This window comes from Heliangelus exortis, chromosome 1 (assembly GCF_036169615.1).
Source record: "Heliangelus exortis chromosome 1, bHelExo1.hap1, whole genome shotgun sequence".
NCBI lineage: Eukaryota > Metazoa > Chordata > Aves > Apodiformes > Trochilidae > Heliangelus > Heliangelus exortis.
In genome coordinates this window covers 119,916,292-119,941,108 of record NC_092422.1, presented here as the reverse complement: position 1 = coordinate 119,941,108, position 24,817 = coordinate 119,916,292, and the positions used below count along the sequence as shown (strand labels likewise).

General features: G+C 42.7%; 1 protein-coding gene across 13 annotated transcripts in view; it reads left to right on the top strand.

Moving 5' to 3' along the window:
- The window catches only part of TCAF2 (TRPM8 channel associated factor 2), a 28,733-nt gene extending 13,940 nt beyond the window's left edge, over window positions 1-14,793 (top strand). For 11 of the 13 annotated variants that reach the window (XM_071762392.1, XM_071762441.1, XM_071762385.1 and 8 more), the window contains 2 exons: window positions 1,648-1,985; window positions 4,681-5,889. In XM_071762392.1, coding sequence (XP_071618493.1) covers window positions 1,648-1,985; window positions 4,681-4,926 — 584 coding nt within the window. In that variant the 3' untranslated portion in view covers window positions 4,927-5,889. Of the gene's footprint in view, window positions 1-1,647; window positions 1,986-4,680; window positions 5,890-14,407 lie in introns of those variants that run through there. The other 2 variants (XM_071762409.1, XM_071762417.1) reach the window with 2 other exon arrangements.
- Window positions 14,794-24,817: the final 10,024 nt, after the last annotated feature.

Sequence of the window (24,817 nt, the reverse complement as noted above, 5' to 3'; positions counted from 1 at the left end):
ACATCTGTAAGGTGTCAAGTGACTGAGACCATTGCATAATTGTGCAAAAAAAGGTACTGACCCTATCAGATTCCTCCCTGCTCTCAAAACTGGTGTTTTCTCACTTAGCTGTTCTGCTGCCTGGGTAGGTGAAAAGGCAGAGCTGCTGACTGCAGTGGCTTTTACTCATTCTGCCTCCTGAATGCATTGCAGAGTCAGTACATCTGGGAGATGCTGTGCTGATTTCTGTTTTTTCCCTGCCTTGGCCACAGGACTGTTTTCACACATTCAGTGACAGCTGTTAAACCTGTGTGCACCTACCTTCTGGAGACAGGCTGCACAAAGGTTACTGTGGGCTAAGCTTAGCTGGAAAAACATGCCTGAGATTATGGCAACAGAAAAGCAGAACAAATATAATTGTTGAAGCTCATGAGTTTATAGTTTTGCAGCTGATGCTCTCCCTCCCCAGCTTTTCAAGTTATGAACTGAGTGCATTTGATCTAGAGTCAGATAGGAAATAGGGAACTTTGCAATAGAAGTTTCGTTTAGTTCTTTTTCAAAATAAATTGGTTAAATTCATCACACCACAATGAGACAAGGGCTTGGCATGAACCCCGATGATGCCCTTTGCTAAGCCACATGGAAAGAATTTGTTGTACATCTTGGGAGTGTTAAGTTCTGAGCAAGTGCCATTTTAAAAGATCATAGTCTTCAGATGAAAAATTCCCCTCTGTCTTGGGTGGACTAAATGGTCTGGAACTTTTTGTGTGCCAGTGGCTGCTAAATGCATGCATCCCTCTTGCTGAAAAAGAGGGAGCTCAAGATCTTAAATAGTTCCTATAGGAAGGGAGTTGCCATTCATTTTCTCCAGCTTTTTTAGTCTGTAAGCTTAGAATTCAGTCAAAGTCTGCTGTGCAGGCTCTTTATATAGTGAGTCTAAAGGGCTGCTTACCCCCTTCTACAATAAGGGTTTGAGTTCTGGGAGGTGACTCTTGTATGAAGCTTTGCGAATCTTCAAGGACAAATCAGGGATGAAGACACCTAGGAGACATGAGTAAAATCCTTTGCAGTGCGAGATTCCTGCCTAGCATGATGCTAAGGAGTTGTTTATAGCATAGCTGTTCTGTGAGGTTAAGAACAGGCTTAAGCATGAGAAGCTCTGCAGCCCTTAAGCATGACAAACTAACTTCCATGGGTCTCCTCCACGCTGCTGGCTACTGGAGTGCAGCCTGCAGTATCCACACTCTCCACAGGAAGGCTCGAGTTCTGCCAGGGTGATGAATCTCATTACTGAATGGTTGGGTTGGTGTCAACTGTGTTCAGTTTGTGAGAAGTCAGGTGTATTCTGGGAGCCTCTCAGGCTTTTTCCCACATCCTAAATTCTCAGCCTCAGTCCAACCATGAGTGTATGCTTATGTATAAAAAGGGTGGAAGTGTGCTTACCTGATAGTTCAGTACTACCTTTATATTGCTTAGTTTTCTATTTGCTAGAGTGAAACTTGTAGTATTTCTTCATCTTGCAGAGGGAAAAAAATGTCATTTGTGGTAATTTAGCATGGTTTGTATGATGAAGGAAAGGCCCTAGAAAAAAAACTCCACAGTCATTTATGTCTAAGAGGTATAGAGGTGAGCACTTATGGCATGTGTTGGTACCTGTTTTTGCTGCAGGCTGGATGCATTCTGGCTACCCCATCATGGGCCACCTAGATGCAGTGAAGGAGATGTTGGACACAAAGCACATGAAAACTACTGGTCTTTGGGGTCCTATCCATGAACTGGGACACAATCAACAGCAGCAAGCATGGGAGTTTCCCCCTCATACCACAGAAGCCACTTGCAACCTCTGGTCTGTCTATGTTCATGAGAAGGTTCTGGGGATTCCCAGGCATCAGGCCCATAAGGCACTTAGTTCACAGTGTCGGGAGGAAAGGATAACAGAGTATCTGAAGAAAGGTGCTCAACTAAAGGACTGGAAAGTGTGGACTGCTCTGGAGACATACCTTCAGGTAACTGGGAAAAGTGGGTGTGTACTTAGTGCAGTCAGTGGAGTCTATGCCAGAGGGATGTCTGCAGCCTGGTGACTGTAGCTGTCATGCCTTGTAAGTGCTTGCAATCTGGGTTCCTCTTCAGTCCAGAAAGCATCTCAGAGGTACAGAGATAGAGCATCTGTTGCCAATGCCTCTTGAAAAACTTCGTTTTCCAGACTTGGGACTGGCCACTCAGGGAGAGAGCTTAAGTGCAATATACCAATCCTTTTCCCTAGGAGAGAAAATTCTGTGTGCTGCAGATTTCCTGTGGGACATTGGGCTAGTTGGAAAAGAAAACCAAAATAAAAAAACAAACAAAAAAATCCAAAACCAACCAACCAAACAAAAACCCCAACAAGACCCAAACAAAACGAAACCAATCTTGGCATTGTAAAGTGTCTAGAGGAGCCAGGCTTCTAGCAATATCTTGGTGAGCTAAATGTCTAGTCTTCTCTTTACAGAATATAGCAAAAAGCAGGATGTTCCCATAAGCTGCTGCACTGGGTGGTGCCAGTGCAGTCCACTAAGTGGTAAGTGTGTAAGTTCAGCTTACCCTCCTGCACATATAGTTGGATCCCTTACTATGACTGAAACTGAATCATGAGCCCTGTCCTAAGTTCAAGTGTGTTCTTTTGGGATTAATGGGAGAGATTTTTCCCCCTTTTAACCCCTGCAGCAACTAATAGACTAATGGAGAGAGCACTCAACGTGATCTTAACTGGGGACATTAGGGAAATGTCCATTATGCAGCCTTAAGATGCTGCCTGTTGTGAGGTGAGTATCCCTTTGCCCCCTTGTCTTGGAGCTTTCACATCTTCTATGAACAGCAACATTTTTATTGGAGGAGTATTGGTACTGATTTTTCCACATCTCAGAGCAGTGCCTGAATCATCAAGCAGAAGAGTCAATCTCTGTTTTCCCTGGTGGAATGAATATCAAAATAGTTTTATGGAGTGGTACAGTTTCAAACAGGGAAGTTTTCCCACACTACATCAACCAGCTTGGCCACCACCTCACCCATGCCCTTTAGGCTGGCATCTCCCATCTCCTGTCTGGCTGCTGATGAGACTGCTGGAATAAATGTGACATTAAAAAGTAGATACAGTTCTGTCTAGATATACTGTCCCTATTATAGCTATGGTGTGGTGCTTTTTTTCTGTGGAATGGACTCCTCGTTCCATAGAGCTTTACATTTGGCTGCCATTTAGACACTTTTCACATTCCTTCAACCCAGGATGGCTTCAGCGTTGTTCTTCATGCCTTTTTAGGTCCAACTCCTGTATGTTTCTTACAATTCCATGTCCTCTGGTCTTGCCATTGCCTAATGGAGCATAGCATCTCTCGGAGTTTGGCCTGGATACCTATTTATCTCAACAAAGTGGTCACTATCTCAAATGAGTGGTTATCTCAAAGTGGTCACTAAAGCCTGTAACACAGATCTTTTAAAAAAGAGTATAAACAATTAGAAAATCAGTTAATTGGCCCAAGAGATTCACAGATTTAAATGGAACAATGAAACTCCTATTCTGTCTCCACCTCTTCACTACTTCCTTTGGATTAAAGTCAGAGACCTCCCAAGTTCTGTCTAGACTAGGAAAGAGAAGCACTTGCAGTGTACTCCAGTCTGCTGGTTCCAGAACTTGTCTAGAATGTGTAACAGTTCATCCCCACAACTACCTATGGTTTGTTCCCATAGAAAACTGGCAGTGTGGGAAGGAACAGACAGTTTTCACTGTGGACATGTTGTGACAAGGAATTGTTTGGGCTGGATACTTGAACTCAGGCTCAAGGAGATGCTCCTGCATTTTTCAGTTCAGACATAATCTAATATGGTATTCAGCCTCCTCCAGTATAAACTGTCTTACTAATTTTGATCTGGCACAAGACCCATTAATTTCCCACCTCTCAGTGAGCCTCCTCATGGCTCTCCAAACTTCTCACAAAAAAGATACTGCCTAGTCCATAGCTAGTCTCAGCACCAGGAGTTTCCATATCAGTAGGGGATTATCAGAGGTAAATATCTTCCTGTTTGCTCACCTAATGTAGAAGTGCTGTCTCCTACTTAGATGTTCCAGCATTGTGGAGGGTTTGTGGCATGCAATGTGGTGTCTAATCTATTTAGTATCAGAAAGTGAGGTGTAGGTAGGAACTGTGGACATTTCATAGGCATTCTGCAGCCTGTCATGCTGCTGTTCCAAATCAGATCTTCCTATTAATCTCATCTTGAGCAACAACAAATATTTTCTCTACCTCTTTACTCTTTATTTCACTCATGCAACATTTTTTTTTCTATCTGAATCCTTTCTGTTCTTATTCATAGCCAAAGTATCCACTGCTTACAGTTTTCCATCAGTGTCCTCTTACATAATTTTTCACTGCACAAGAAGCTTTCTTCTGCCCGAGTCAGCAGAAGTTGCTGACATTTCTGGCTGCTCCCAATGCATCTTTCATCTCTCTTTTGGCAGGCCAGTGTAATGGCAAGGTGTATTTTTCTTCACTCCAATGTATAGGAAGTTGTGCGCTGAAGCGTGAAAGTTGGGTGTTTTTATCTAATCTTACACTAGTTCTAAAAGACACTGCAGAAACCTATGGAATTTTCTGCTGCTTGTAGCACAGCAATTGTGCCAGTGAAATGAGAAGTTCTTTGTTTTTACACTGTGTTCTTCTCCATCAGTTGCAGGAAGGGTTTGGTTGGGATCCCTTCATCCATCTCTTCTCCGACTACCAGAAAATGTCCACTGTTCCAAAAGACAACCCTTCTAAGATGAACCTGTGGGCACAGAAGTTTTCTCAGCAGGTGAATAAGAACCTTGCTCCTTTTTTTACAGCCTGGGGTTGGCCTATCAAGAAAGAACTGTCTGTGGAACTGTCCTCTTTGCCCAGCTGGGAACAGGACCCAATGAGATCCTATAGACCATGAGAGTAAACCTTGATTCTTAGACTAGCTATGGCACTGCACTGCATGATAGCTCAACTGGGCACTTAGCTTTACGCTTTAGCTTCCTTCTGTCAGTGGAGGACAACCTCAGCAGAAATTCAACAGAAACCTGGATGCAGCTCAGCAGCCATCTAAGCCATCTTCTGAACTGTTAAGTGAATGAGCTTTGTTCTGTGTTCTTCATCTCAGGAGGAATGTCATTCTGAGTAGATACAGGTCCTGCAGAGCCTTTCTCAGACGAAATGGAAATTACAGTTATTAGGATGGCCTCAAGGACAATACCAATAGAGTATGGGTCTGTCAAGCAAATAGTAGCTTCCACAATATTGTATTCTTCTGTTATAATCTCAGTAACATGAGATTTTTCACTATGGTTTTGGCTACCCTAAAATCCCTAGTCCTCAATCACTCTAAATATGCAGAACTTCCACACCTACTATCATGAAAGTGACCTTACAATGCTTTTATATGGCTTACATAATGCCTGATAGCTGATACTGAAATGCTGTGGATTTCTTCCTGTATTGTATCACTGTGACCCAATGCCCAGCTTCATGAAGTCAATTGTAAGTTGTAGCTGTTGTTCTTACCCCAGCCTGACAGCAAGATACATGCCACGCAGGACTGGAGAGTGGGAACAAAGAGGTGACTTGTAGTCAGTAGTGGCTTAACTCATGGACTCATCAAAGCTTAAAAAAAATAAGCACAGACATGACAGAGAGGAGGAAGACAGCAGAGAGAAGGAAGACAGGTCCATCAAGACAAAGGACCCCCCTTTTCCAAGAAGCACAGAAGTTAAGCTTTCTCTTACCTCACTCGTAATTGCTTGGCTAGTGTACCACAGTAGTGAATGCACAGGGCTGGCCTAATAACCAGCTTAGCATTCCAGTCCCAAACCATTCCTTGTGTTATCAGCAATAAATAAAAAATTGTTGTGGACTTGCACGTTGTGAGTGTGGTCCTACTTTCATGTATATTCAATAAAAAATGCCTAAATAGAAGTGACCCAGGTGTTGTTACAACAGCTTTTTATTTTTGTACTGGCTTAGATATGGTTCTGATTTCCCTGTGATTCGTTGGTTTATGCATCCAAATGTTAGCTGTCTCAATCTGAGCTGTTCACCCAAGGCTCCATTTAGGGCCAATGCAGAGAATCATGCACATGCAGAGGGCAATTCATCCCCTAAAATAGTACAGAAGACTGGCCATTTGCAGTCCTGTATTTCTCTCTGAGGTAGGTTAGACAAATCATCACCTTAGCATGAAAGAAAATGAGCTATGCAGTATGGCAGTAGCTTATGTTTATTGGACCACTTTCCTCAGATGTTCAGTGCCATGTGTGTCTGTCTAGGGGACCTGAGTACTCTTCCCACTCAACCTTATGGATGAGCATGCCAGTAGTCAGAAAGCTGAATGTTTATGAGAATGGGGAATGATGGCTGGAGAGGATGAATGACTGGAATTGGCTCTTCAAACCATGAGATATCAATTGGTTAGTGTCAGAGCTGAGCAGAAGTTGTATTTCCACTGCAGAGCAACGGGGCACAAGGAGTCCAGGAAGCTCCATGGGAAAGAGTGGAATAAAAAATACTTAAGAGTGACTTAATATGTGATAGCCTAAGGCTAAGCAAGAAGGAAAAGTAGCCAGTTGCAGATAAAGAGATTTTTGCACAGTCAGATGGAACAAGGGAGAGTGCAAGTTATTAAACAAACAGTAAGCACTGCATCCAGGGAGTCCAGTTAGGAGCAAAACAAAAGAGAGTCTAAGCCAGGTCAGGAGGTGGAGCTGCAGTGTATGCCTGCAGTGCTCATCCTGGAGAAAAGCTGCCCACAACAATTATCTGAGAGTCATCCAAGAGGCAGGGCCAGAGGAAGGCCCAGAGGCAGACACATTGACCCCATCTGAAGGTCCAGGGTTAAGTTGAAAGGGAGCCCCTGGGCCCATGGGCAGGCGGTGTGGGTGGAGACCTCAGGTGAGATGGGCCCATAAAACCATCAAGGCTTTTTGTTGCACTCAGAAGCCCTGACATTCAGCTGAAACTGCCACCAGAAAACTATAGGGGATGGCTATTTTGACTGTGTTCTCAGCTCCCATGAAATGGGAGCTTAGATCAGCTGGTCACTTCACTGAGGTAATTACCCTGTCAAAGCACTTATGAGTCTAACAAATTATTTACTGTGTACGTTATGTTTAAGTTTGTACCACTGTCTTTGGATGCAGCTGACACAGCTGTACAATGACATGAGTGCTGCTGGTTATACCTCTGCCAGTGGGATGGATGCTAAGCCCTACATTTTTAGAGCTAACTGGAGGCCTTTGCCTCCCTGAGATGCAAGAGTTCCTCTTAAAATTGAGCCATGAAAACACAATAGCTCGTGGTTAGACTTAGTAATCTGAAGCCTACATATAATTATCCAATTAAAAAATTATTTGGATTGTTCTTCTACAACTCCAGGGAGTTCAAACACCTACAGGCCAAATAATATAAAAAGGCTTAAGTGTAATTATATCTTAAACATACATTTCCTAACATGTCCTCTTGGGGTTATTGTGTAACTAATAGTTACACAAAGCTTCCTTGTTCCTGCTGTTTTCCTGGTTCACCTTGCTGCTGGGATACATATTTGCGCATCACTCAGGGATAGAGCACCCTCAGGGCTCTGTAGAACAGCATGACTGGTATGTATCTCAATAGCTCGTATCTTGGCTTCTAATTTTGAATCTTGGCTTCAAACATGGCTTCTAATTTAAAAGATGCTTCCCCTTCTTTTTCTTTCTGTACTCTTTAGCAGCAGGTATATCAGATGGATTCTGCAGCAGCGTATGCTTCTCTGGTGCAAGATGTTAATTCATTTGAATTCACAACAAACTATTATCCCTGTGAGTTGATGCTCATTGGAGAGGAAGCCTTCCCAGTGCTGGTGAGCACCAATGGGCAAGTGCTAATTGCAGCATCTTGTTATGGGAAGTGCTGAATGGGGGTTGTTTCCCACGAGGGAATCTTGAAGGACTCCAAGTTTTCCCAGTTCCTCAGAAATGCTGTGGAGAAGCTCAAGCCTTCCCCCAAAGCCCTTCCTTTTTCCTCACTTGCTTCGTAGTTCATCCTCTGCATTTCACCTTAACACTACCCATTTATAGCAGCACAGCTATGGTAGCTGTGATGTGGGGCCAACCAACTTTGAAATTTCTTCAAAATCAGTGAAATCCCTTCTTTGAAAAAGAGGTGCAAAAAGAGAATTCTATTTTCCTTTGCCAGCTGATCTAGCATTTTCATTTTCTTCTTCATGGGGCTTACATCTACCCTTGAATACTTGGATGCTGCTTTCATCTGATTGATGCCTGTGTTGAAATGAAGAATAATGTTCCATATGGTGTTGTACTGTTGCTTTTTCCTGCTGAGACACGTGCATCTTTTCACCTGTGGTACCTACAGAACACACTGTGTTGGGAGTGAAGTTACCAGAGCCTTTCTGAGTTGCAGTGTCTTTCAGTGACTCTTGTTCCCCACCAGGTACAGGTTGGCTGTCACACAGCTGACCTCAGCTATGCTGAGGAACTGAAGTGGCCTCCCTTGGTGGTAAAGAAATTCAAAGTTGAAAAAATTACCATGGAAGTCTCTAGTCTGTGGAGTGGCCTCATATATATCATAGTGCCAAAGGAGAGCGCATTAGGCCAAATATCAGTCACAATTAAAGAAGCTGTGTGGGCTCCATTCTTCCAGTTTTGTAAGTGGACCCAAAACCTAACCATAGAGGCAGGTGAGTAAAGAGGTATTTCTGTACTGATGGCTTGTCTATAGTTTCCTAGGGTTTTTCTGTGGTCCTGGATGGAGAAAACCTCAGTGTAGGTAATGCCCAGGAAAGCCTTTGTGTGAAGCCTCGTATTTCTCATATATTGATAGGACTTTCATTTAGGAATTTATCTCTATCCACATTCCCAGTATGAGCATGTCTGAGACACCTTTATAGTGTCTTGGTACTAAAAAGTGAATATCGTCAAACCCTTGCAGGTACAGTGGATATGGAGCCACCAAAGATGACTGGACCCTTCAGCAGAATCTCAGAATTTCCCTCTAACTCAGTAAAACCCATTTACATCTAGATTAACTTATTGTTTCTGAGGGTATGCAGAGAGATTTAGCTATGGTGATTCTGCTCTCTCTTCACACTTAAAACTTCTTTTAAAATTAGCTACCATTTTTCACCTGAATGCTGAATTAGAGGAAACCATTCATCAGCACCCAGCCCCCTGGGCCCAGTTGGCCACAGCAAACATCATCCTGACAGTACCAGCTGATGATGTACACCACATGGACAATCCAGAGAGTCTGAACAAGATGATGAATGCAATAGCCAGACTGGAAGCCATCCCAGCAACTTTTCCAACCATGTGGATGTCCAACTATCTCATGGCAAGTATATTAACAACAACATTTTGTCTTTATCTGTGATCAATATTTGTAAGGGTAATAGAAAGGCAGAGAAATATTGTCACAAATTCAGGCAGATCTTCAGATGAATCCCACCTCTGTGAGAGTAAGAATCTTCTGTGCATGTCAAGAGTTTGTACACCAAAGTAACACATTCTGCTGCTAAATCTGAGGCTATCCCAGGGAAAGCCACAGTTGATGGAGACAAGCTTGCCACCAAATGGCATGTATACTGTCATGTTATTCTTACTACTGTGGGAGTGAGTTCTGTTGCTAACTGCAACAGAAGCGAGGGAATCAGAGCTGTCTGTTTTAGGCAGGTCAAATGAGAGCTTGAAACTTAAATTAAGGCATGTAATAGACATACAAGAAGCCTACTGTGTAATAAGACCCTGATGTTTGCAGGTATAGGATCACCTACATCAGTGGGAAGAGAGGGTATTGGTTGGGGGAAAAGTTTGCTGTAAGCAATGCTTTGCTTCCTGACATTTAAGAAACAGGCTGCTTAAAAACAACTCACTAGGCCAGTGTAACTCCAGTCTGTAGCCTGGTGGTAGGGAATGTCCTAAAGCTCAAATATAACCATTATTTGCAACTAGTCTTTGTTCAAATATTGCACTTTTCTCAGTAGGATTGGCAGGTGTTTTCAGCTCTACTTGATTGCAACACTAGAGGTGTTTTCTACCACTTGAATTGCTAAGTTCATTAGCTAGCTCTCCAGGCCACCACTCTTGCAAGTAATCCACAGCTCTAAGCAGCTTAATTCACATGGGGTAGCTGCTGTTACTCAAGTAGGCCTAATTCAAGAGAGGCTGGCTCATGTGTAAGCAGTTTTTACTTCAGTTATTAATAACCAGCTACTTGTAATCACTAGTGAAATATAACCAAAATGAACAATAGCCCCTCTTTCATTACTTATAGTGGGCTCATAAAAAAGGAGAGAGACTTTTTTAGTGGAGCCTGTAGTGATGGGACAAGGGGTAATGGTTTTAAAGTAAAGGAGAGCAGAGTCTGACTAAGGAAGAAGTTTTTTATGATCAGGTTAGTGACACACTGGAAACGTATTGCCTAGAGGTTGTAGGTGCTCCATTCCTGGAAACATCCAAGGTCAGACTGGATGGCACTTTGGGCAACCTGATCTAGTTGAAGATGTCCCTTGCCCCTCGCAGGGAGGTTGGGCTAGATGTCCTTTAAGGCCCCTTCCAACTCAAACTATTCCATGATACATAGGTGCTACAATCTCTTAGTGACTCTGTAAAAATAGTGTTTAGATTACAAGTCAGTTGCTAATTTTTGTAACTCCTAACCCCTTAAGCTCAACTGAGATCATGGGCATATTATGGTTTTGTGTTTTTCTCATTTATTCTTACCGTTAGTGGGAGCTCTGTTTGAAAATTCATATTAGGGACATAAAGCATAATTGTCATGAACAGGTGAATGTAGTTCATCTGGCAGTGCATGTCAGAGAGCAAAATCCATTTCTTTCCCTGCTTTGGTTTAGCTGTATCAGTTCCATAAAGCTAGTAAACACATTATGGTGTGTGTATGAGCCAAGCCAATCAGTAGATTTTGTGCTGTTACAAATGGCTGTTCTTCAGTAAGTTTTACTGATGCACAGGAAGAATGGACTTCCAAATGCCAGAGTTTAAAATCCCAGGATGTGTACAGATGAAGGTGAACTTTAAGCCACTAGCTCTCCCTTCCCCTGAGCTGTAGAGAAACAGGAGTGTTAAAAACCAGCGTGATCCTGAGCACATACAGGCTTTATTCACAGCTGCTGTGAATCAGATCTTCTGAGTTAGTTTAAATCAGTGGAGCAGCTCCTCTGAGAAACACTTGCTGTTTACATAGCTGCCATTTTCTGAGTGAAGCTGCATTCAGAAACAGAGACTTCTGGATTTACATTCCAGCCCTCTGCACAGATACCATGTGATAGACAGCTATGACCACCAGAGGCCACACTGGTTGAACCCAACATTTAAAACTCTTCCAGTTTGTATCATACTTACTGAAATAAGTGGAGGGTAGTACCACTTCAGAGATACGAATGGCTGTATATCCTCCCTGGTCTATTCTGGAGCTGTAAGAAACCATGAAGAATCCATTGAGCCTAGAATTCACACTGAAAGAAAAAGAAGATAGTAAATTCCTATGAAAAGCTACTGAAACATGATTTTTAAAACTGCTTATTATTGTCAGAGAAATTAATGAGAAATATTAAGGAGTATGGTAAGTCTGTCTTTTCTGAAAAAAGATGTTTACAAACATACTGATCATGAGAAACAGCAAACTGGAACTGGACTGTTGACAATTATGGTGAAGTAGAAACTATGGCCATCATTAGCAAGTTCTATCCAAAGCTGAAGTGAACCATGAAATATTTTTCAGTATTTTTTCCGCTTAACTGAAAACACTGATGAGAATCTGCCTTTACAGTAATAAACAAACAAACAAATAAATAAAAATGTCAGTTCACATTTAACTCTCTGGTACAATAGATGTTGTCAGGGCACAGTAGAGTCCAGTTGCTCCCTGAGGGATGGGGAGCCAGATGCAGTAGCACGGGCAACAGGGCAGTTGACTGGCCAGATGGGGACCATTCCACAACATCTGAGTGACGCAGGCAGGGTAGACCTGACACGACATCCAGGAGTCAGCTGAGTGTCCAGATTGCCAGACAAGTCTTCAGGGATGAGGCAGGTCTGAGGTTAAGCAAGGAACTCACCCCACAAGTCAGGATCTGGTCCATTGATGGTAGCCAGGGTCAGTCCAGTGATTACAAGGCAGGTGCATCAGAAGTCAAGTGAGGAAAACAGAGGAATCAGGGTCTGGATCAACAGGGTCCATGGCCAAACACAGGTGTGGCTGTGACAGAGCTGGAGACAGGAACAGCTACAGCAGAGCTCAGGCAGGGACTGATGGCCCAGGGCTGAGGCAAAATTTGGCCCTTGGGGCCAACAACAGGAGGTGTAGGTAGAATCCACAAGTGGGGCTTTTCAAGGCCTTTAAAGGCTTTTTGGTTCACTCAGCCATGACACAAAATTTCACAAAGAAACATTTTAGTCCCCTGTCTTCAGGATGAAAGTCTGCTTCTTCTTTGGGAGTGCTTTAGGGAAAATAATCTGTTTTCCTACTTTATTTGTGTCTGCTATTTGTCACGAGGTATTTCCTCCAGAGCCAGAACTTAGATTACAGAATGTCTAGGGAGATCTGAGGGAGGGTGCTGGGGTAACAGAAACCATATATTTATTTGGCTATACATGTAAAAAAACTGTCCTGGCAATAGTATCTTCCTCACCAGATCTGAAAATAAGAAAACACTGGTGTCAACAGAAAGTCCTTCTGTGGACAGAATTAGATTTCCTCCTATCTACTTCTCTAGCTTGGAGTATGGTCATTTGCAATGACTGTAGCTCTGATAAAAGCAATTTGGCCTCTTTTGCTCTTTGCAGTATTTAGTGCCAAGGAGTGGAAATAAAGCAGAAGAGCAGACAGTAGGTACATTACACTTTTGCTTGTAGTTGATGCATTTGATACTTCAGTGAGGTGGGTTGAAACACATCATGCGCAGCATCCACTCCTGACAAGCAATGCAAAGAATAAGTTAATGTAAGAAGAATTAGTTGTGTTTTTCTTACTGTGGTGTTCCATTCCATGAGCTTTCCCTGACAGAGTGCTAAGATTGTTTGTTGTTTACCTTCCCTGTAGTTTGGATGCATTCAGTCACACATCACTTGCAGTCAGTTGCAGAGATGTTCAGCCCCTCCAAGCCAGTGGCCTCTGGGGTGCCATTCATGAGCTGGGCCACCATCAGCAGCAACCTAAATGTCCCCCTGACACCACTGAAGCCACCTGTAATCTCTGGTCTGTCTCTGTAAAAGAGACTGTGTTGGGCATCCCAAGAGAAAAGGTCCACGATGCACTTGTGCCAGAACTTAGAGAGAAGAAGATTGAAGATTACATTGAAAATGGAGCACAGCTGAAGGACTGGGAAGGATTTACTGCCCTGGAGACATACCTGCAGGTAATCTGCAGGCAAACTAAGCCTGGGACCAATTTAAAAACTGATCATTTTAATCCTGGGCTGCTTTTTTTTTCCTTTTCTCATTGTCTGCAACCACTTGATGGAATTCACTCTATCCTGGATTCTCTGTCTCTGTTGATTACCACTCTTCAGCAGTGCCTTTGTGTGCCAGCTCATAGGATTCCACAAACCAACATGATCAGCCTCTGAGCAGCACACTTCAGCATGAGACCCAGGGCTGCAGGGAAAAGCTTTTGAAGCAGTCCTCGAAAAATGTGCTTCTTTTGAGTCATTTGAGATCTCAGCACAATGTAAAGGTCATTGGTCTATGGAATGTACCATTTTGGGGTGTAATGGTAAAATCACAGCCTTTGGGAATTACCAAAGATGACTTCTGATTGTTGACAATGGTTTCTTTTGCTCTTGCCTTTTAATTTTTTAAATTATTATTTTTAATATAATCCATTCTTTTAGTTTTGTTGATGCAATATTTCAATTGTTTCCACCCTGGATCAATTACAGTACAAATATCAAGTGGGAACACCAAGCAGGGAACCTGTTTTTTTGTGCTGGGAGAAGAGACTCTTATGTATTATGAGCATGCAGAGATATTATATGTATGCATACTTACAAGCATGCAGATGTGGGTTGATATTTGTATCAATCTTTTTCTGAACAATTGTAACAAGTGTAAAAAAAATGTAAGGATAAAGCCTGTAAGTGGAGCAAGGCTTTTCAGGATTTAAAATACTTGTATAAATACTTGATTTTGGGTTTTATGTGAATATTAGAAATATAGGCTTGTTGAAAGGTCTCGTGGTGTTAAAGGGCTATTTTCAGTAGGCATTTAAATTTGTTGGGTAACGACACTTATAAAAAAGAAAGAAAAATATCTGTAAAAAGACCAGCAACTAAGTTTTGTAAAAGATTTGGTAATGAATACAGGTATAGTAGTTCTAAATTTCCATATATATATTTTTTGCTATTTCTCTTTTCTTCTGATCCACAGCTTCAGGAGGCCTTTGGATGGGAAGCCTTCATTGACAGCTTTTCTGAATACCAAAATGTTGATGAGGTACCAGATGATAATGACTCAAAAATGAATCTGTGAGCAGAAACTGTAGGAGAACAGCAGAAGAGCAGATGCTGCGTGGGACAGAGGTGCCTGGTGGACTGCCTGATACTGCTTGACCCTGAGGGGAGCAGGGTGGTGTAAATCACTTGAGGAATGTGCCTCCTGGAGAATGTTATGTCTTGGTACCAGGTGCCTTCGGTGGGAAAGGGTTAGATAAGGATTTATGTTAGTGCATGTTTATATATGAAAATGTACTATTTTGACAAGAGTGCTAGACAGAGCACTTTTAGATGTAACCTATAAATCAATCAATAGATATCGGGATACTTTGTAAGTGTAGCAAATCACACAATAAATGATTCTGATTGTGCACAGCAATTGGTGTCCATGCATTCATGTTCTCCAACAAGAAACCCTTTCTTGTCTAGTGAAGAAGAATCTGACCCCTTTCTTTAAGGCCTGGGGGTGGCCAATAAAGCAGAGCCTTTCCCAGCAGCTGTCTGGTTCTTTTCCCACTTGGTCAGATGATCCAATGAAACAATATGTCTCCTGAGTCATGAAAATATCATTGTCTGTGATAGAGCCAGTGCTCTACAACAGATTCAAATGGTGTCTGAATGGGATTATAATGAATATGAGAAGCAGCTCTACTTTGCACATGTGATAGAAGAGTTTGTTCTTGCATCCCTCCTAAGGTTGCCTTTGTTGTAAGGGTCCCCTTACTTCCTTTCCCAAAAGTTTTAACCACAGAAGGGGAAGTATTTTTCTTTGTATGTGTGAAATGCTTCTCATTTTTTTCTTCCTCTGTTTTCTTATCTCTGAAAGGTTCTCTGTTCCAAACTTACTCTTGTTACACCTAGGTAAAGTTTGATAATTAAGATTCTTAGACGAGTAGGAACAAGGGAAACAAGTCACCTTAAAAATAGAGACATACTAGGAGATAATAAGCCTAGAAATAAATGGAAGAACTAAGGTGAAATTATGTCTACAGCAACAAGAAATGAGAACCATCATTCAAAGGAAGACTTTGTTAGCACAGGAAAGGCCTTGAGCTTTGTTTAATGTTTTCAAAGTGCTCGTCTGCATGCTCTGCTTTCAGCGTTGGCATCTGTGTAGGAAGAAACTGCAGTTTTAGCTCATGTTAGAAGCAAAACATTCTCCAGATACTGACATTACCACCTTGATACACAGCTAGAGTAAATCTGCAGACATCTAGTGAATGTAAAATTGTGGCAACTCACTCTACCTTTGGTTTTAAGATAGTAGGTGCCTCACCTCACAGGCTGGAATGTCTTGGTAGGAAAGTAGCAACAGAACACTCACAGTGGTCTAGTTTGATCTCCAATCTCAATAATCAGATCGATCAACCTTTCTTAAATGCTGAACTTAAATTTCCCCTATATTTATGTATGGGCTATAGCAGAAACCAATTTTAATGGTGTATTTTCAGATCCTGGACAAAGCAATCCCTTGTCTTGTGGCTGTGATTTCTCGTTTTACCGAATGTTACAGAATTCTTGATCTCGATGATAAGGCCACTGTCACACACCACAGGGTACAGCAGGGACAGTCAGAGGCTTTCTGCAGCTCCTCCAGATCTCACGGGCCATAGCTGGGCAGGCTTCAGCAAAAGAGCTGGGAAATAAAGGTTGCAAGGATCAGTCATTTCTTTTCACTGTGCCCACATAAATGTTAGTCAAACCTGTGAATGATCCAAAGTCAATGAAGTGACCTGCACTAATAATACTAAAAATAGTTACATGTACATTCAGTAGAATATGTTATCCAGAAGAATCCCCCAAATCCTTCAAACAACCTGAACTTGACAATATTTATTCCTCATTTTGAAGCCAAATAAGCAAATGCAACTATTTTTTTCTTCTGGCAATGTCCTACAACTCTGATTCTATTTTAGAGACCCTAATCTGAGAAAGAGCTAAGTATTTTATGATTTGATTCTCAGGAATTAAAGCCTAACAGTGCATGATTATCTCTTCAACCCTGTTGTCTGAAAAATTTTCACAAAGCTAGTTTTAATTATCCTAGAAAATTGAACTTCTCTTTTCTACAGTAGGCGATATTCCCAATTGGATACTTCTGACACTGATATTTAATGCTTCTGTAGAATCTTTTCTTTGGCTCTGTTATTTTGTGATGTCTTTAATAAAGGCTTTTTGATCATTCCTATCTGTCTATATACAAAATGATGCCTTTCTGTTATCATATCTGGGATTCAGCAGTTACATACATGGTGTTAGAAATGTTTCTTCATAATGTCCCAGCAGAGCATGAAGAATAGTATGAGGCACAAATTTCATTTAGCATTTTCATCACTAATCATGCTAATAAATCTTCCTGATGCCACAAATACATGGGCATTGTTTGCACAATATGTATGAATGCTATCTGAAAATAAGAAAAGGACCTTCAAGATCATCTAGTTCCAACCCCCCCGCCATGGGCAGGGACACCTCCCGCCAGATCAGGTTGCTCAGAGCCCTGTCCAGCCTGGCCTTAAAAACTTCCAGGGATGGGGCTTCCACCACCTCTCTGGGCAACCTGTTCCAGTGTCTCACCACCCCCATGGGGAAGAACTTCTTCCTAACTTCCAATCTAAATCTCCCCTCCTCCAGTTTGAACACATCCCCCTAGTTCTATCACTACCTGGCATCCTATACAGTCCCTCACCAGCTCTCCTGTGGCCTCCTTCAGATACCGGAAGGCTACAATAAGGTCTCCTCAGAGCCTTCTCCTCTCCAGGCTGAAGACTGTTCTGGGGAGGAAGTGTGGGAAGAGGAGATGGAAGGGACCAGTCACATGTGAACAGGTTGCTGCTCAGGATACTTGTCTGACCATATCCTCTGCCTGATCACCGCAGTCCATCCTGTCTTCTCATCTAACTTCATTTCTGCCTCTTTTCCTTGGTGACAGGCTTCACTGTTTGTCTAAGTGTCACTGGCAAGTCGGACCAGGGGTCATATTGATCCCTGTATGCATGGTGCCAAATATGTTGCAGTCTTTAAAGGATTTAATCAAAATTATATCGGTTTAAATAAGCAATTTATAGTTTATTGCTTGACTGCTTAAGAGCAATTAATTTGAGGCTAACCAATAAGATAAGGCAACAATTAGACATCAGAAAACAGGAACTTTGAATTAAGATGGGCAATCAGCCCAAGGAACCATGTAGAACTGTTTAGGTCAGCCATAATTGTGTCCCTAGAGTGAATTTTGCTAATTATAATATGAAAACTACACCTCCAGAATTTAAGATACTCACCTCCGCTTGAAGACCCTTACCCACCAAGTTTGCTCAGTAAAATGAAAATGCATCATAATTTTAAATCAAGATGGAGAAAATGTTAACCATTAGTATGAAAGTGTTGGATGGTGAGTACCAGTAAAAGATTTTAAGTATTGCATGTGTTCATGGACTGAGTATGACAATTATAAATTTTGTAGCCTTTCAGTGTTAGGTGTGGTAGCTTTGTGGAATTACCACCTAGCACCTCTCCCTGTGCACAAGAAGGGATTGAACAAGGAGTCCCTTAACTCTGTGGTATGGTTGCACACACTGGGTGAATGATCCCACCAGGGTTTTTGGGACAACACCAGTAACTGGAGAGAAGGAAACAAGTGAGAGTCGATGTGCTGGGGGCTGTGGTCCAGCTGTGGTTCTTTAGTTTCCAGGCACCTTTGGTACAAGGAATGGGAGTGAGAGAATGAGGGTCTCAAGGCCAGCAACTGGAGTGGGACCCAAGAGTCTTTTGTGTCTGATGTGCCACCAACTGGGGTGACCAGAGCACGTAAGTATTGATGGGCATGGGTGTAAGCATTGCCAGAGTGTGACTACTCCCTCTCAAGGCTTTCAAAGGACAATAATCATTCTTTGGACTGGGTGTGACCATTCCATGACTGGTTATTGACTTTTCTTCCTCAAGGATTTTTATTTTTTTTTCTTTTTTTGGCATTAGTGGCAATGGTTTCCTTACAGACATGCTTTAGTCTGTGCTTTCTCTCCTCTTGAACTGACCCTGAAAAACTGCATAGGGAGCAAAAGAAACCCTGCAGCTGTCCACCTTGGTGATCCAATTTCGTGCTGTCACTTCACTATTAGGCTCTCTACCTTCCTTGAGATTTCCTCCTGCACAGGTCTCCTGGGTGAGGCTTTCTTTCCTGAAATATGGCACAGATGAGCTCTTACAAACCCTGATCCTGCCTGACCCAACATGCTGTCTTTTCAAGAAGAGTGGTGTGTGACCTTACTCCCTCCTGGCTCTGCAAGTGAGGACCCATTTATCTGCAAGCTAGAAAGTATCTTCTGTGGTGCTGTTCCCTGTGCCATTCTGGGGTCCTGGGCTCAGGTCTGCCTAGAGGGGACCTATGGAGTCTTCAGCAACATTCCTGGTTTCTGCTGTGCAGAAATTCCCCTTAGCCCTCAGCCTGTGATAATTCTTAGCATGCAAATATAACAAGGAGCAGATTTCCTTTCTCCCCTCCTACAGAATGGAGCCAGACAAACTAAGGGAAGCTTAAGCCTGCAAGTGTAAAACTAGCTGGAAGTGTACAGCCCTTGAATGACAGAGCTGACCAGAGGTTCCCTCTGCTGGGTGTGGAGTGCCTGGGGTGAGCTGCAGTGAGCAGCAGTGCCTGCCAGCTCTGAATATGGCCCTGTTGTCTTGGCTATAGGAAGAAGGAAAGTTTCCCCATGCAGCTGATGCAAGTAGGATTCATGGAGCAGGAGGACAGGGGTGATCCATCCAGGGCTTTCTGAATGAATAATCAACTGGAAAAGTTCCTCTCCATGTCTCTTTGAGCCCCACACCCCCATGTGCTGGACCTGACCTTTCCTTGAAATGTCTGAGAAGGCCATACTTGAGGGTAACATCTCCATCCTGGGGGCCTGGGGAACTGGCTAACATAAATGAAGCATGTGTTGTAACCCACTGGAAGGCAGAAGTACACCAGATCTGGAACCATCTTCCACGGGAATGAGTCATTGTCTTCTTATTTCTGAAGCTGTAGCATTAACTCTTGGGTGGAGGAAACCTCATCCTGAATTAAACTGGGATACCAGCAGTGACCTGACAAGAACAGAGAGAATTTTTGAAATGAGTCTGAATGCTGGAGCCTGTATCTTCACTCTGCTGGATGGGACTATTGAGTGGAAGTGATTTGGTCAGGCAATTGGTGATCACTAATATTCTTTTCTCCAGGCCAAACTACTCTAACTTGCTTAGCCTCTCCTCATGTGAAAGATGCTCCAAAAGATGTTCCATTTGCCTTTTCAGGGTGTAGGAAACTTCTCTCAGTTATGGTAGCCTGTGAAAGCTGCCTGACACTGGCTTTGCCACGAGGTTCTTTCTTTCCCCATAGACCACATAGACCATGTGTCCAAATGGATGCTGGACTCAGCTGCCTGGGTAACAACCTGTGGAGAACAACCCAGCATTGCCCTCATGTCTTGGGTAACTTCCCAGAAAACAGGCAGTATTCCATCTCTGTCTTCTTGGTAGCATTCACCCTGTGTCCTGCTATCACTCCCCAGTGCAACACTGGATGTGTTGCATGATGGATTGGAGATAATTTCAAAAACCCTGCTCCTACATATTGTCTGGACAGATGTCCTAGGATGAAAGCAAGGATGCCAGCACAGGGTTGGGCTCATAAATGGTGATGATCAACACAAGAGCAAACCAGGAAAGCGAGAGTCTACCCATGGAACCCTTTTAAGCAGATCCTCGAATCAGGAAGTTTCTACTCTCCTGAAGACTCTGGCAGTGATCCAGGGTTTTAACCTGCTCCTTCCTCACTAGATTCTGAACTCCAAAATCTCATAGTCACAAGAACCAAGCCTGCCACTTGCCTTTACATCCCAAACCATTACTTTATTTGTAAGGAGGAGATCCAACAGAGCAATCTCCTCATCAAGTCCTCCATAACCTGTGTCAGGAATTTATAATAAAGGCACTCCAGAAACCTCTTGGGTTGCTTGTACTTGGTGCTGAAAACAAAACTTGGAAACTGCAGCATAAACTGCTAAGCCTGCTGATTGCCTCTGTTATCTGCACTCTCCATACACACTGCTGGGGTTTAGAACAGTGGAGCTGATCTTCAGTCCTTGGAAGTGCAAAGCAAGCAGACAACTTCCTGTGGTATTTATTATTCCTGTATTGTCACAGCTGATAACACTTTCTCTGTGTTTTTGCCCTTCACTTTGTCAGTGTTCCCTTCCAGACTGCTTGCCTTCTTTTGACTGTTGCAGGCAAGTCATTTCCTTCAAATCCTTCTGAATTCAAGAAAATTGGAAAGTAGGACTCCCCAGGGGTTCAAGGTGAGGGAAAAACTGCCATCCACCCCTGAAAATGACTTAATGTGGTCCAACATGTCCATTTCTAAATGTGAGCAAACTTCTGGGTCTTTTTAGAGCTTGGAACCTTCTCATGCATTCTCCATTCTGCCTCAGATGGCTGGTTTCTTCTAAATCCAGAAACTTTCATTGCTCCAAACACTGTTTTACTGTGTTTCCACCTCTTAAATATGAGCTGTAACCAATTGATTGTGTGGTATAATTTTGCAGAAAAGTTGATGAAGTTTTACCTTCCAGCTTCTGTCTTTAAGTTTCTCAGATGCTGAGTAACCTCTGAGGGAAGTTGCATTCTGTGTCTTTTCCTGAAACCTTGAGTCTTGCAAGACACCCTGTAACTGCAATATTTTCCTTTGTTTAGGTCCTGATGATCTCATCTGTATCCATGCCATGCTTGTATATAGACATTATACACATATTGTATATATATAGACTCTTGTATATATAGACTCATATGAGCCTGTACATGTCACCTTGTTTTCCCAGCTAGCTGATCAGACATACATACGTGTAAAGTGAAAAAAACAAGGGTCACTCATGAAGCAGGTAGACAACAGCTGAGAATCTTCATTTACAGAACTGTAGGAAGATGGCCAGGAAGGTTGAGGTCATTAATACATGCTCTTCCCAAGCATGCTGCTGGTGTTTATGGAGCAGCAAAGGGAAAGAATTCCTGCCATTTTGGAAATAAAAGATATTCACAATTGTTGTAGGGCCTTCCACTGGGAAGGTAACCTCTCCCATCACTGGCCCCAGACACCTGGCACTAGGACTAATAAGGAATTTCTGTGCAGGTCAGCATAGAATTTGGCTACAGCTGCCACTTTCAGACTCTTTATCCCAAAGTGGGACAGAGCTGTTAATCTCCTAAACATGCTGAGGTCACCAGCTGACTTGCTGGGAATATTAGTTTGGTTTGTGATGATGAAAAGCAAGTCAATTGCTGTGTCCCTGCTTTACACCCTGTACACACACCATGACAAATTCACATGAGGGTGCTTGCACAACACTCATCTTGGTCAAATAGTCTGGATAGCAACAACTGATAATATAGGCATGTAAATCTAAAAGGCTGTGGGACCTGAATACCCAAATCTATCTGAGAGGGCATTGACCCCAAACCCACTATTATTACAGAAGATGATCACCATCTTAACAGTAAGGAAGAAATAGGCAAAAGGCTTTTTTTTAAAAAAAGAGAAGAATCAGTCTGAAAACAAAGTTTAGAGGAAGCAGAGAAGAGAGAAGTGGGAAGGAAGTGGGAGTCAAAATCCGGTTTAACTGTTGCCCTGCAACTCTGCAATCGCTGTCTGTCATAGAGCAACCTCCCCGATGGATGCTGTGGGTGCCTGCCTTCCTGGCAGTAATGGGTGCAATATGCAGACACCCAAAATGTCAGTTTTGCACAAGTGACTTTGTGCTTTCTCACCGGTCTGTGGGTTAGCAGACTGCAGGAAATGGTGTGGATACACATGAACCTACATCTCCAGCAGGCAGTCGGTGAGAAGAGGAGAACCTCTTGAAACAGAGAAGGATCTTAACAGATCAATTCCTGTGGGAAAAGGAGAGCAGGCCAAGTTGTTTGTGTGAATTTACCTAATGTAGAATTAGAACTTGTGATCATAACCGGTACAATTCAAGGCTAAACCGAGAAAGGACCAGGCGAAGCAGTCCAAACTCGTAATTTTCCACTGTTTCAGTTAGAAGCAAAACAATTTTCCACTGTTACAGTGAAAAGCAAAACAAGGCCTAACGAAGCTAGCTTTCTGTCTGGGAAATAATTGGGAGTGTAAGTCTCGTTTTTAGAACAAGGCACCACCAAGGCCAGGGAGGTGCCAGCTTGGCCCCAAAAGCATGTGAACATCTGCACAAGGAGAACATAAAGATGCCACAACCAGCAGATAAGAGAAAAGTTATGGCTGGGGTCCGATATCCATATAACAACATGAAGCCACCTGGAATCAAGGGAGATAGAAGTTTAACCCTAAGGGGGACATATCCCCGAGAGGACGGCTCCGCCCAGACCCCGCCCAGACTCCACCTGGTTCCGCCCAGACTCCACCTGTTATGAATATTATAATTACCTGTCATAATCTTATGAATATGCATGTAAGGCTGTATAAATACCCTACCCCCCTGACCCCCAGAACTCTCTGTCCAGCAGGAGCTGGGAGTTCCCCTGATCCGCAAATAAATATCTTTGATGTTTAAAGACTTAAGACTCTGTCTCTAAACAGTTTTATTAGGCCTTTTGGGCTTCACTCTGATCCCAGCAAAGGGGATGTTCTCTGGCAGTCTCCTCATTCTGTGGCAGGAGTGGGAGATAGGAGGTTGCATAAGTAATCATGTGAATGTGTGCTTATGTGAGGGTTAAAGATTTTGGGGATTAGTTACATAAAGGTGTTTCAAAAATTGTAGGTGTCTATTAATGCTTTGCATCTGGCATTGTGGTTTTTTCTGTTGGATTGCTGATACTGATCCTGGATGGTTTGTCAGTTAATTATGTGTCAATAGTAAATCAATGAACCACTTAGATCCACCCTTATTAGATTTAAACTGCACGAACTGAGCACATTTTCCTTCCGACAGTTTTGCATCCTTTGTGTTCTCCATGCTCATCAACCAAAGTCAGTTCCCTGCCCATGTGTGCAAAAGCAAGTAAGTTAGAGCAATAACAAATACAATGCATTCACATTTTTGTGCATCTGTGGTGCAATACGGTCTGTTCTCCAGCATGATGGCTGGGGACTGTTTAAAATATCACTTGAAACCTCTCATGGTGTTGTGAATCCAGGAGCCAGTGCCTTCTAGTAGCTCATACCTTCTGCAACAATACCAGCAAGTACATCCAACGTGAGCTGTTGCATGGTTCGATGCTGCCTGCAGCCTGTTGTCAATGTAAAAAGACAGTCAGAGGGTATTTCCTACACCCAATTTTGGCTTTTTTTCATTTGTAACCAGCTTTGTGTCCTGCACTTTTGGGTCTTCAATTGAGGTACTTGTGCCATTTTTAGCCATCTCACTCCTTCCTCGGTCCATCCATGCGAGCTTTTTCACACACACCAGCTGGTAAAACATAAAAGAGCAAAGGCTGTGTAGTCACCTCAGTCCATTCAGAGTACAATGAGATTCAGTACAGATTATTTATCCTTAGGGGTGTCCTTAGGTATACCCTTAGGGACACTTCATCATGTAGGATTTTTTATCAAGTTGCCTTGAGCTGTGCTGGAAGCAACACCTGTTGCTGTGCTTTTTGGAGTTGCAGCCAAGTAAAAATTCATTATCTGTGATCCACAGGGATCCTGGCACTGTTGAGTGATGTGTTCTGACCTCCAGCTCCATAAGAACAGGTCACATGCAATCTCTCCACTCAAAGCTCCATCCTCTTTTTCTGAGCAATCAGTAAAAAGCAGTGTTGGTGAGTTCCTTGTTGTGCTGTAGTTTGCTGTGACCAACCCACTTTACCCCTTAACCAAACTAACAGTGGTTTGGCAGAGACTCCAAAAGAGGTAAACACAAGAATAGTGGGGTTCAAAGACTCATTTATCAAGAAAAAAATGGAAAGTTGTGGGTAAAATGAATGTCATGCATACCTCCTCCATCAGATAAAATCTGTCTATAGTTCAATTCCTTTATTCCACAAATATGACAGCCTAAGCAAGCCTTTGAGCTTGCTTTGCTGGGCAGCCTGGCTGCATGGTGGCAGTCTCCTCTGGAGCTGCAACACCTCTCAAGGTTGCTGCTTGAGGCACAGAGACCTTTTACCAATGGCAGATCTTTGGTAAGTGACTGATGGCATGATGAATTAATGCTAATGAAACATTGTTAATCCATGGAGGTATTAAAAAATCATTATAGATTTTGTATAGATAATCCCATTAGATACAAGCCATTGGCCAAAACTGAGACTAAGATTGGATCTTGCTGCATCTGAGCTTCATCAGGAGCTTAGAAAGCAAGGGAGCCTTGGGAGCGTC